The sequence below is a fragment of the Rhea pennata genome, chromosome 1, assembly GCF_028389875.1.
Source record: "Rhea pennata isolate bPtePen1 chromosome 1, bPtePen1.pri, whole genome shotgun sequence".
Lineage (NCBI taxonomy): Eukaryota > Metazoa > Chordata > Aves > Rheiformes > Rheidae > Rhea > Rhea pennata.
This window is the reverse complement of record NC_084663.1, coordinates 85,862,167-85,876,460: the sequence shown is the minus strand read 5'-3', so window position 1 is coordinate 85,876,460 and position 14,294 is coordinate 85,862,167. Positions and strand designations below refer to the sequence as shown.

Genomic DNA, 14,294 nt, shown 5'->3' with positions numbered 1-14,294 from the left:
CCAGTATAATAGGAAGGACCAGATTACCACTTCCTTGTGGTCCTATAATTACTAGGGAGCAGGAGGGAAAGGAAGCCAAAATAATGGTTTGTCTTTGATTCACACACATATCCTTTGCTCCATGCCCACTTCCTTCCACATTATTCCCTACCATCCCCTTAAAGAGCTGTGTCCTACTCAGCTTCCTTTCTACTATACTACAAGTATTTCAAACTTCCCTGGCAGCAAGGAAGGGTGGGACACTGACATTAAAGGAGGAGGAACATTGATCACTGGGCTTTGTAAAACATTAATTTGATTTACAATGTGCGTTTGCAGTATTTGAATGGGACCCACCCTGTAGGCTCTTTGCGCTGGCATAATCCATTCCCCAGCTCACCAGCGCCATAACCAGACCCAGCAGAATCAAGAAAATCCAGTCCTCTCCAAGCTTCTTTGTAACATACTTCTGGATGCATCTAGCACAGTCTGTTGAGGAGACAGTAAACCAGAAACAGTGAAGGGACACAAATGAAGCCTGTGTCTGTCTCTCCTTTCCTGTGCTGAGAACTGACAAGAGTAAGGATTTATTTGGAAGAATTCTGGGCATAGCATTGAAGGACTGGAACTCATGCCCACCAAACACAGTTCTGCAAAGTCTTATATGATTAAAAAAAAAAAAAAAAAAAAAAAAAGGAAAGAAAAAAAAAAGGATTTAAGGATTTTAACCTCTTGGACATGAGCAGTAAAAATCTGACACAAGAAAGTTCTTCTCATCATGTTACAGGGATCTGTTGTAGAAGCAGAGATTACCTGTGACTTCTTGCTAAACAAATCTGGGATATTTCTAGTATGAAAGGGGACATGGAAATGTCTTTTCAATCCACTGTGATTCATTTTCTTTCCTTTTTCACTTCTCCCCTGTCAAAGCTTCCTTGTCTTTTTGCCCTGTTTAAGTTCCATCTCTCTGGCTGGCCTGCCCAATGTTTGGTCTCAGTGTAAGCAGAGATGAATTGTCCCTACCTTGATATTTGGAATAGTGTTCTTCTTTGATCTCTTTTTGACTCTCATGTTTCAGGGGTCTTCCATTGTTCTTTTGGACTTGTTTCTTATTCAGTAGTTTTGCTTCTTCCTTCTCTGCAAAGTCAGTTATCTGGTCTGTGTATTGGCCATAAAGCTAGAGGAGCAGAAAGCAAGAGAGATCAAGATGAAAAGTTAAGGCCAATTGCTTCACAGACAGCATGAAACGTGAAAAGGTAGATCTACTAACAGTTAGATGTGCAGATACATGGGTATCCAGTCAGGGAAACAAGAACACAGAAAATTTAGGACAGAGATAACCCATCTTTTTTTCTTTTTCCATTCTGGTTCTAATACAGTGAAAGGAGACAGTCTTGTTCATATTAACAGCAGCTGCTTTGCTGCTCTGCATGCATACTGTACATAGCACAAACACTGATGGCTGGAGAAGATCCTTAGGCTCTCTTATATACAATTGCAGGTCTGGGACAGACCATTTGACTGAGCTTCCCAACCTTTTGTCATGTACAACTAACATGTTAATTTCCAGAAAGAACCTGGATATTTATTTGGGGCAGCAAAAGTCTTTAGCAATGTGCCCTCCCTTTCCTCTATATCAAGGTACCAGTACTAATCCAAACTTCTCTGTATCCTAACTTTAACAATGGCTTTAAAGCTGCGTTCTGTCTTGGAACAGAATTGTGCTCTGTTCTGAAAGCTCTGTCTGTAAAAAAAACCACGTAGATCTCTCTGGGTCAGATTGCCAAAGGATCTTAGGCAGAACTTAATCATACAATTAAAAGAAAAAGGAGAGGAGGGTGAAAAAGCCAGGTAGGTTTAATTACAGAGGCTAAGATGAGGTATCTTCTTGCAATAATGAAACTCTTCATCCTCCTCCTCCTCAATAGCATTCATATGAGATTCAAACACTAAGTATATTTGCTTCTGAGGGATCCAATGCAATCCTGCTTTGAGCATGCCTGTCCCACTCAAGTGTCACTGTGATGAGCATGACCAGCCAGTACCTTACCCACACAGAGACATGATTTCTGTACAAGTCATCAGCTACTCTAGTTTGCTCCAGCTGACAGGGCAAGGTGGGAGCTCTAAAAGAACGTCAGATACTACGTAGTGAGGAAAAAGGAAATAGGTGAATTTGAAATATCAGATATACTAAAGGCAGATAAAATTTCTCATGGTTAAATGTATGTACCCTTTCAAAAGATGCAGATGTGCACTGATATTTATGTGATACTGAGTATGCTACTCCATAACTGATGCCGTAAGGTTTTACAAAGTAATGAAGGGACACAGGATTTTTTCTCCTAAAAGAATACTGCAGGAATTACAACTGTGTGTAAAACTTCTGACATTATCTTACGACTTGATTTTTTCTACAAGTACTAAGCTCAAAGACTCATTAATGGACCAATATCCATTGGCAGCTGGTCTAGAAATTTGGGGGTGACCTTGGCCACTGTAAGTACCTACAGTCTATTTGTGAATGTGTCTGGCTAACTCCTAGTTTTTGAAAAATTACCTAAGATGGAGGTTTGTTAGATTTTCCTCTATTTGCCCTGCTCCCCATCTCTCCTAAATCTTTTCAGTTCCTTTTTGGGGGTACAAGATATGATCACAGAATGCTAATCACTTTCTAATATCCTCAGAAAGAGTCAGAACAGGCTCAGGTCTGAAGGAAAGAGATTAAATATGCTTTCTAGAGATACAAAAGAATAGAGATACACAAGAGGCTGCCACCCTCAGGGCTTTCTCATACACTGTGGCAACACTGTCAAACATCTTTGAAGGTTTAGTGAGGTATCATGCTACCAAACAGGCTGCAGTAATGGCCTGCAAATGTTCATCCTGCTGCCAATAAAAGCTTAATGAGGCATGCAGCCATGGATGGTGTACACAGTGGAAAAGAAGCAGCATCAGTGCAGAGTTATCACAGGGTACCGTGCGCTACCTCCCATTATTTATCCAAACCACCCTCCTAAGTGCCCAACTCCTCTGACATTACTAACTACCAAATCTAGTCATTGTCACCAGATACTGATCTTGAAATGCAGTTTGGTTACATGCAACTCACAAGTAGCTACATGAGCTTACTGAGGAACATGTATGACATTTTTGCACATGAATCTGCAGTAAATGTGGCAGCTGCACCTTCTCTTCAGCAAAGAGATGACTATGCCCACTTGTTCATTTATTAGATTCCCTTGGGAGCAGCCATCCTACCTTCTTCCTTCAGGGAATAGGTGGAGGTGTTTAAGAAACACAGAATAAGCCTCTCCTCTCCACATGCCCTTCAGTGAAATACATTTGAGTTTGAAGTTCCCATCTGATGCATGGCCTGCGGTCTTGGCACTTCACAGCTAACAGATCGTGACCCTTTGCTTCCTCCTCAGCACAAATTTGCTTCTCTAAGATTTTCTGAGTGGTTGTAGAAGGAGAGCAGCTGATGCTCAGGTGAGCAAAACTAGAGACTTCATCTGGACAATCACAAGACATTTGAGACATATCAAGTATAACTACATGTGTTTAGGTGATGCTTATATTTTACAGCTTTGCTTGATCTCTTTTCTAAGTGACAGGAGGTGTTGCTCATGTTCCCTTGGGACTTCCAGGATCTCAGACATCAACTGTTGAAAGGGGATAATGCAGCTGGTCTGAGAGAATTTGTGATCAAGTAGATTCAGAGGCTCACAGAAAGACTTAGGCTGGAAGGCACCTCTGGTGAGATCTAGTCCAGTTCCAGGCTCAAGTGTCCCAGCATGCCCATTAGAGCATGCTAACTCTAAAACTAGATCAGGCAGCTCGGGATCTTGTGCAGGCATGCTCTGAACATCTCCAAGGGTGGAGATTCCCCAGCTTCTCTGAGCACCTGTTCCAGTGCTGAACAATTCATATCTCCAGATAGCAAATATGACTGAAAGTCCTAAGCATTTTTTTTTTTTTTTTGCATATGTTAATCAACTTACATGCACAACAGTTCGTTCCCAGAATACACCTCTAGGTGGCTTTCCTACTGTCGCTTAAACAGATTCATCCTATCTGGACATCTATCTGAAAGTATTCTTCCACTTATCACTGTACTGGAAACTGAAAGATTTTAATGTATTTATTAACTCCATCATTTTTATGTCAACAAGCCCCAAATTAAGCAATGCAGACTCCCAGCAGTGAGGGATCTCTGATCCCCATAATACAGAACAAGACAGCGAAACATTAAGTTGAAGGTTCTGACAGATTTCACATACGAGGTAGGCTGTCAGAAACAAAATCCAGTCCTAAACAGAAGACTGTGCAAATTGTTTCCCTCACCATGCCTATTTTAGCCAGCAATGCCAAGCAGTAACAGATTTTGGATAAATCATCTTTACACTAACAATAATCTCAACTAATGTTTAATTTGCTATCACAGACTCATGAGGGATGAGTTCCTATCAAATACAACTTAATTCAAACTATAAACTCATGCCAAATATGAAGTTCAAATGGTAAAAGTTCTGGTACAGCATCCTAATTCACTCATTCAATCTGTCTGGAAAATGATTGACTCAGGACATGGAAGAAAATGAGTTGGTCTCAGGATACAAGGAAGGTCTTAAATGAAGTGAAGATTTTGTTCTGGGAGTACAAGTTAGTCTCAACTAAAAGAGTATTTCATACATATACTTTGCTTCTTCTGGATTCTGGCACTATCTCAAATTGTAGGAGATTGTGGGACAGAGTAAGAATCTGGAAATCATGAGATGACCTTTTAGCAATATCAGTTTAGGTCAGAAACACTCTTTCCATCAGAAGACATATAGAACTAAAAATACAATAAGGCTTACTCTGTTCTGGTCTTCTGACACTACCTCTCTAACACATGGAACACGGAGTTTCTGAGCATCAGAAAAATGGGAGAGAATTTTAGTAGATACCAATTATCATCTAGAGAGATAAGCCAGAAAGGTAATATTATGTCTAGCTTGGCCAAATGGTGAGTAAGTGGGAACATGATAATGTTATACAAGCAGCTGAAGGTATAAATACTGCTAAGGCGTGGGGAGGAAACAATTCAAGGAGAAAGCACAACTTGGGTAAAATTCATTTTCAGGAAGGAAACATTTATTAATGTTGACCTGTAAACCAGCAGGGTTTGTTTTCCCCAAAAGACTGGTAAGTTCTGTTGCCCGAGTTACTGGAGAAACAGCTGTGCAGAATCTCCGGGCAAAAACATATATACTACAATGATCTCAAGACTTTTTTAAGAGCTATTGTGATACTCGATACCTGCATAAAACTTCTCTCCCCCGCTAAGCCCAAAGCCCTTGCTATTTCTCATGCCATTTAGACTAAACAATATATTCTATATAGCATAATCTAGTGCTGAATTCTCTTCCTCCAGCACTGCTAGTGCACACTTCTTTCTAATCTTCTCCTCCTGGACCTTGTGGCAACCTTGGGCTCTATAAAATGCTCATTCCTCTCACTCCTGCCTTACAGCCATGCTGCTATTCCTGAAATGATTTTTTTTTTTTTTTTTTAGTTCTTTATTGGCAGGTAGCAAAAGAGTAGCTATATCTGATCTCAAGGTTAAGACTTCCAAAACCCATGCTTCATAAGTAGATCTAAATCTCTGTACAAAGTCTAGGTTCAACTGCTTAGATGTAGTCCCAAGGAAGCATATGTGAGGAGCTAGGATGGGATGTGACAGCAAGTAAATAATGATTTTCCCTGGAGAAGAGAAGGTGAAGGGAGAGAATCTAATATCAGCTCCCTCTACTTAAAGGCAGGGTTGGAAAGGCAACAGAACCAGACTTCTCAGAGGAGCACAGTGAAGGACAAGAGGAAACAGGCACAGCTTACAACAAAAGAAAAGTCTGATTGCATGTAAGGAAAACATATCCCCATCTGCCGCTTCCCAAAGGTGGTTCGACACTGGCACAGGTGCCCAGAGATGCTGGGGAATTGCCACTCTTGGAGATGTTCAAGACTTGCCTGGATGAGCCCCTGAGCAACCTGATCTTGCTTTGGAGTTAGCCCTGCTGCGAGCAAGTGTTAGAGCTAAAGGCCTCCAGAGGTTTTTAGTCACCTAAATCTTTCTGTGAATTTGTTGTTCTATAATACTGCACTGCTTAATGACCCATTACATGTCCCTTGCGTTAAACTTGTGCATTTCTAAGGGAGCTCTCTTCCATAAACAACCTTTCTTCAGTCACGAATAACATAACCTCTAAATACTTCACCACTTGGAGTTGCTTGAGAAAAGGCTCTTATTTCTAATGCAGAAAGAAAAAAATCCCAAATCTTATCATGTACCGGTTTGTATATTTTTATCAATGTATATTTTACCTTCTATTGTATGCCTGGTATCTACTATCTTAATTGTCAGTAATTATGTATATATTATTATCTACTATTATTATTAATTTATTATTTATTAACTGCTAGATCTATTAGAAGACAAAGATTCCACTGTGCTGAGTCCTGCCTAAACCCAGTCAAATCACAGATTCAACTTACATAATAAAACACAAGACAATAGCTAGCACAAGAAAATGACAGAATAGCTATCAGAACAACAGGCAGTGGTCTGAGAACTCCATGCATTCTAAAACCTCTCTTCTGCCAGGTATTTTGACACATCACAAGAGGGAAAGAAATATTAAGAGTTACTCTGCATGGAAATAGAGGAAAATGTGCAGCAGGTTGTTTTCCATGTAAATAGCACAAGCATGCGTGTTTGTACAAGATGTATACATTAGTATGCATATTTGTACTTCAACTGTCTGTTCACAAATGCATGAGAAAATATATATATGCACAGCAAGCCATTTTTTTCAGGAATGTGTCTTCATACAAGGCCGTATACATAAACATAATTGTTTATATATGTGTATCTGAGTGTTTACACAAATATATTTCTAAGGTATGTTTTCAGTAAATCTATGTATGTCTCAGTTCAAGATTACAAAGCATATTTGCATATGCATGCTTGTTTGGGGACATTACTGGTTCAAGGTATGCATGAGGAATGCATCTGATGGCCTGCTGTTTTGTGCAGGAGATTGTCAACATTCACATGACCAGCATGCCTCTGTAGCTGAATGCAAAGACACTCCAGTGCCAGGAAGCAAGAACATGGAGGTAGGTTGTACTGCTTCACTGTGTCATCTGTGCCTGCTTGTGAGAGTGGTATTAGGCATTTAGGAATATCATGTGGGGTGGATATATGTAAATTGGGATATTTTGTACATGGATGTGCTTTACCGGAGAAACAATTTGTACTTCACAGGCCCCTTTCATATAAGTCACTAATGGTCCCTGTAACACAAGGTGTATCTTGCCTCAACTGTCTGGCCCTAGACATTGTTCCACTTGTATTCCACATGCCAGGCATGTAGCATCCTCCCAGCAGAGCTGTGACACTACCTAGAGTCAGCTCTAGAGTCAGGCACAGCTGATGGAGATGGGACACTTCCTCTTGAAGTGAGCAGCCACTCACTTGGACCCCTTCTGCCTGAGAGCTTCATCTCCCAGCGTGGGTGCCCCACCTGTGGCAGTAGGTAATGAGGGCCACTACTGCTAGCTTTAGCCATTGGGGTGACTATGGTGCTCTTAAAGGAGCTAGGTGACAGTGGCTGTCCCTGCTCTGCTCACTCCAAATGCTTTTTCCTTAAGCATTGAATTCTGACATACCCCATTTGCTGGCAGGACCTCAGCACCCCTCCATCACATCACTTACCTATGCTCATCCTGCAGCACTCATCCACTTAGTGTGGCTGCTACAGCCAAATTGTTGCCTTACATCATTGTAAACATAACATAAATTACTGAAGTCAGTTGTCTTTCCAGACACCTTCCAGTTTTTGCTGCTTCTTCCATATCAGCCAGTGAATGGTTTTGGAACAGTTTAGTGCAGAAGACATTTGCAAATTCTTAGTCATTTTAGCTAGTTTCAGAAGAGAAATTCCCGAATATGGCCATAAGATTGGTTCCCCAATCCATGCAATGTGGCACTTCATCCCCACTGGGATGCTTATCTACTAGAAGAGATTTTCTTTATGGCAGATATGTTTTTTTTCCTATCACTGAATCACAAAACTCCTTCAGAGATTATACATCTTCCTACCTCCAATAATTCACCTAAATATTTGTGGAAGGGGATTCAAGAAAACTCCCCTCATGTTTTTCCTGTATGAATTTCATATTCACATATTCTCTCTCTGTGTCATCACTAGACTAGTTCCTTCATTGTTACGATGTCCTTTTATGTCAGTTTAGTCTGAGCAGAGTGGTCAGAAACATGACACCAAGTCTCTGATGCAAATTCACCCTCCCACCCCTGAACTTAGCAGGAGGCTGTCCCAGAGGAGAGGTAGAGGAGATACAGAGGACATGGGAAAAAGATCCATAGCCAGAGTCCATTTATGACTCAAGCACTTTTTTCTGCAACTACTGCTTGTATGAGTCAGAGCAAGAGTCAGGTCAGGTGTAAGGGTTAGAAAATCCCTCACTTACACCTCCCAAAAGAGCTACCAGAACTATCAATATACAAGTATGGGTCTACAAGCACGAATTGCTCTTCGGTCAGGGAAAAGTCAGAATGGAGCTCTGTAAGACTTTGTCTATACAGCTGTGCCAATGAATACCCATCTATACAACTCTGTTCACTCAGTTTTTATTCACTCTTCTTTTTCTCTACTTAATATCACAATGCAGCTGAAGGCAGCTTTAGCCTTCAATGCCAGAAATACATTAATGGGTTGATTCCTCATCCCAGTTTGCCCATTATAACTCTCTTGCTGGCCATGGCAGAATTAACTCCTAATTTGAAATGCCAGTAGTATTCCTGGGTGTAAGTATGACTGCGAAAGTCAATGCCTGACCTGAGAGTCAAGAAGAGAAGGAGAGAGTTGGTAGGACTAGGAATGGACAGGGTTGTGCACTCTATAGCACCATCCTAGGATCCACAAGAATTTATGTGTTCCCAATGAGACCTGTGCTGCCATAAAGGTCCCCATTATCCAGCCCTACCTGTGAGTGGCTGAGAGAGTTCTCCAGATAGTGCAGGTCGTCCCCTGTCCCCCTGGCCTCGCGTTCTGCCTCCAAAGGTATCCCGTAACGGGTGCATCTCTCAAAGTGGACATAGTTGTACTGCGATGTGCCCCCCCACAAAGCTGATTTCGGTCTAGATTCCTGTTTCTTGTGCTCTGAGCTCTCCATGCCTCTATTGTTTCCTCATGCTCAGTTGTAACTGTCTAGAGCTGCTACTCTAGACCTTACTTAGAACCAACTCATGGTCTGGCCTTGAGCATGGCCTCTACACTCTTTCTTCTTCTGTTCCCTCTTTCCTTTCTTTCTCTTCTCACACCACTCCGACTTGCCCTGTTTCTGCACACCCTTTCTCTCTAGCCCTCCTCCTCCTTGTGTCTCTCACTTTCTCCTCTTAGCGCCCAAAGGCAGTGATTGCAGGGCTTAACTATATTTATAGCAACCTTCCTCTGTCACATGATTCCTCAATGCCACATCTGATCTGAGCAAAAGGCACTAACTCCACCAGGATTGAATATCAGGTGTATGCCACAGGGAACTCCTGAAGGAGAGGGAAGGGGGAGGGGGAGAAAAGACAGCAGTAAGAAAGAGAGAGTTAGAAATACAGAGTCACAAAGCAGACAGGAGGAGGCAAGATTACTTCTACAGAAGATCTCTTCCTGCACATCTCCCTTGTCCTGAGCAAGCCATATTTGCAATGGGAACAAAATTCAGGGGGATTCCTTTTTTTCTCCTCAGATACCAGCCTCTGAAAGAGTGAGAAACATCATAAAGATGACCATGCCAGCTTCTGTGGTGAAATAGAACAAGATGGGTGCATATCTACTGTCCTAAGACACCTTTACTAAGTCTCAAGTCCAGAGTACACAACAGGAGCTCTTCCGAAGCACCTCTGCAAATTTTTTGGCATTACTACTAAATCCCAGCATTTCTGCTTCTCCTTATGTTGAACACTTTTAGAGAATGTAACCAGATCACAGAATCACAGAATCACAGAATGAGTAACATTGGAAGGGACCTCTGGAGATCATCTAGTCCAACCTCTCTGCTCAGCAGGGTCACCTAGAGCATGTTAGACAGAGTTGCATCCAGGCGGGCCTTGAATGTCTCCACAGCCTCTCCAGGCAACCAGTTCCAGGGCTCTGTCACTCTCACAGCAAAGAAGTTCTTCCTCATATTCAGGTGGAACTTCCTGTGTTTCAGTTTGTGCCTGTTGCCTCTTGTCCTGTTGCATGACACTACTGAAAAGATTTTGGCCCCATCCTCTTGACATCCTCCCTTGATGTGTTAATAGACATTGATAAGATCCCCCCCTCAGTCTTCTCTAGGCTCAACAGACCCAACTCTCACAGCCTTTCCTCATAGGAGAGATGCTCCAGCCCTCTGATCATCCTTGTAGCCCTTTGCTGGACTCTCTCCAGTACCTCCATGTCTCTCTTGCACTGGGGAGCCCAGAACTGGACGCAGCACTCGAGATGAGGCCTCACCAGGGCTGAGTAGAGGGGCAGGATCACCTCCCTTGACCTGCTGGCAACACCCTTCCTAATGCACCCAAGGATACCATTGGCCTTCCTGACCACAAGGCCACATTGCTGTCATAGTCAACTTGTCATCCACCAGCACTCCCAGGTCCTTCTCTGCAGAGTTGCTTTCCAGTAGGTCAGCCCCCAGCTTGTACTGGTGCCTAGGGTTATTGCTCCCCAGGTGCAGGACTCTGCACTTGCCCTTGTTGAACCTCGTTAGGTTTCTCTCCACCCAACTCTCCAGTCTGTTCAGGTCTCTCTGAAGGTCAGATCAGACCAGATCAGATCAGATCCAGATCACTCTGTGGGTATTCAATTACACACAGAAATTTCTTCTTGATGCTCACTTTTCCACAGATCAGAGCATTCAGTAGTTTCCCCTCTCTATCTGACACTTGTTTCTCAGCCAAGTGAAAAGCAATGAGCTCAACCAAGGCCATTGAACTACAAAACAGTAACAGGAATGAGAAGCGTTTTCCAACAAACATGGCCTAGAGACACCTCCCACACTGTCAGTGGTCTAACTGTGATTTCACGGCTTTTGATGGCTATTAATCAACAAAGAGAAGTGGGCTGAAGATCCTAGGAATTGTTTGCAAAAAAAGTAAGACTCCCGCATGCCTCAGGCACAAACACAAAAGAGCTACTGCTAACTCCTTCTTCTTTCTCCTGCATAAACTATCATCTCTCCAGAATTATGGATCCCCAGATTTCGCATTGCAAGCTAAAAGATTCAGAGGCAGGATGGAAGAAAGAGGCAAAAGATCCTCTCATTGGTTCAGCACATCAGCCTCACAGCACGTAGTGTCTCCAAAGCGTTCCATTTTGCAGACCCCTGCAACAGCTTTCCTGGAGATGTATCTTGCTTTCTCTCACTCTGCCTGATCTTCCAGAGCAGGTTACAAAGTCTTCAAGATGAAGATGTACTCAATTTCCTCCATAAACCACCTCTTCACGTCCCCACCAATACATATATGATCACTAAGGATATTGTTAGTCTGTCCACTAACAGCCCACACCACATGGCATGTCAGGCAAGCTCTGAAAACTTATAAAAGCCAGATCAATGCTGGCCCTGAACATGTAGGCTCATTTGTTTCATTCTTACCAGAACCCTCTTTACTTTCAATAAGCAATATTTCCAGGAAGACTGTGGCCTGTCAGTAGGCAAAACTTGACATGAATCACTTTACAGAAGAGTTTCTAAGTAACTGTGTCTAGGATACATAGATATTGTCTTTATTATCTTCACAGAAATTCCAGACACCTTCACTGATTTCCATCACAATTTCATTTACCATTCCCAGCCTATCAAGATGCTTTTGGAAGACTAATGTCACTTATGTAGGAACTGTGGCTTACATGAAAAATGGTGTGTAGCATACATTGTATAATATATATAATGTACAAAAAAGTGTATAGAATACAGATCTATACCGTACACGGAAAACCTAAAGACCAACAGCTCTAAACCCCAGCAAACGTCAAAGCTGTAATACAGCATCAGATCCTCAGTCATTATCATATTTATTGGAAGAAAACACTAATTATACCCACCTCGGTAAACTAAAGAGAACCTTTACTCAGAAGGGCACTCTTCTAGCTCTCATTTTTCAAGAGGTGCATGAATAGCACATAAAAAATTGCTTCAGCAGAAAAAGACCCTCCTATTGACAGCTAACCAAACACTACTGCCTGTCACACATGATCCTATTGTGGAATTCCCAAGGAAAATCATTATATAATTATAGCATAAAATAAGATGATCCTACCTTGAAAGATATTTTCCAGTACTGTCCCTCTCAGCCTCCAAATGGGTCTCAGCTTCACTCAACTCATCACTAAGAGCATGAAGGACCCCAAGGCCCCGCATTCACTGAATGGCTCTAGGTGTTACTCAAACAAGAAACCTTTACTATCATCATGAGAAAGACAATCCACAAAACCTGTGTATCCTCACTTGTCCTTTCTGTAGTGTAATACACCTCATTCAGTACACCAAATGGTAGACAGATAATTATGCAGATTAAATTGAACAATCATTATGCACAGATTGTCTTACAAGGATAAGACTGAGAAATGAAATTCACAGTTCCAGCGAATTTCAACGAACAAAATATATGCTATCTGTAGAGCTATTTACTTTATGACATGTTATTATTTATCTTCTGCACACTAATATTACCATGTTCCATAGATTATAAATCATCCCTTCCTCTCTTTTGCCTAAAGGTAAGCACTTTATCAGCTCTCCTGGTGCTGTTAACATCCTCTCTATTCCAGGAGATAGCAACAACCTTCTGTCACAGAGAGTCTTACTGATACTAACCCAGTTAAGTTGAAAGCAACTACTCTCAACTTGTATTTAGCTTTGAACAATGCTACTTCTATTTCAGACTCAAAGTAGAACTTGCAGGGGCAACAGCTTGTCTACTTTATCCAGCTGCCCCAGCTGGTCTAATCAAGAGTACTGCTCTGGCTCTACCTATTGTCTTATCCATGTTTCCAGACCAACGAAGTCCCCAAAGCACAGAGAATCTTAAGCACAACCACAAAGATCTGCCTTTCTGCACTATGGCTACACAAATGCTTTTAGACCTCCCCTTTCATGTTTTCTGTAATTTCCTGCTATAATTTCTCTCTATATATCTTTTCTATTGCCCATCTATCCTACTCTCTGCCCTGCCTCCTTTCTGCTACCCAGATTTAGCACTACCCTTCTGGCAGGACATAGCAAGGTGGTACTGCTAGTGCTTGGGAGGTTATCAAAGGACTCAGGAGAGCAGTACAAAAGTCTCATTTTAGATGTCTGTGAAAGATAGAGGAAGATGTAATAATCATCTTTGTACTAGTCACAGACATCGACCCCCTGTAGACAAGACTTTTCACAACCCCATAGGTACACCTAAACATCTTGAAAGAGCTTACAAAAGATGCAAAGGCCTCAGTATGACAGTTTCTAGATTGCCCCACAGCACACAAGAGGAAAGGTATTGCACCTGCTTGTATAGTAGTTCATTCTTCATATATTACAGTCCCTAGAGGGACACCAAAGTGCCATCTCCATTGTGTCTCCTTTAAGCAGGACACCTTCATGATGCATGAAACTCCAACTACAGCCCAAAGTAGGTCTTAAATGAGAAGAAGAAAGGAATAGAAGATAGAAGTCTCACCCCAGATAGGTCTCTTCTCCAGTCAGCCATCTTATCTTTCTCCCTCCTTTTCTCAGTTTTGTCTCAGGTCTTACCCTTTTGCCTTGTCTCCCTGTCTCTTTCTGCCTCTATTCTCTTTTCCTGAATGTCTTTCAGAATGCAGAAATATAGTCCCGATCCTCCCCATCCTACTGCCTATATAGTGAAAATTCTGATAGTATGAGGGGGTGGGGGGAGATAAAAAAATGATTGAGTGAGAGGGAGATACAGGCTGACGTTGAATATCAGCACTTCTCTCATAGTCCTGCACCAGGGAGATTTATCACCTGAAATCACAGTGCTATTAATCAAGGGGGACAAGGTTAATATTGTCCCCTGTGCCTTTCCCACACAATTATCAGACAACATACTAATTTCCAAATCTTCTGTTTATACTAGCTCTTTTTATGTTACTCTAGCAGCTTCATCCTGAAAGATCTAGAGCACTTTATGGCCTCACTGTATACAGACCTCATGGCCCACTACTAGACTGCAGAATTCTCTAGAATGAAACCTAATATCTGTTTAACAG

The 14,294-nt window shown here is 41.9% G+C and overlaps 1 protein-coding gene across 1 annotated transcript in view; it reads right to left on the bottom strand.

Moving 5' to 3' along the window:
* Window positions 1-12,444, bottom strand: part of CLCN1 (chloride voltage-gated channel 1) — a 42,530-nt gene extending 30,086 nt beyond the window's left edge. The window contains exons 1-4 of the mRNA XM_062571969.1: window positions 12,344-12,444; window positions 9,031-9,223; window positions 1,003-1,156; window positions 337-468 (exon numbers count right to left, since the gene is read on the bottom strand). Of these exons, the coding sequence (XP_062427953.1) occupies window positions 337-468; window positions 1,003-1,156; window positions 9,031-9,223; window positions 12,344-12,444 (580 nt within the window). The remainder of the gene's footprint in view (window positions 1-336; window positions 469-1,002; window positions 1,157-9,030; window positions 9,224-12,343) is intronic.
* Window positions 12,445-14,294: the final 1,850 nt, after the last annotated feature.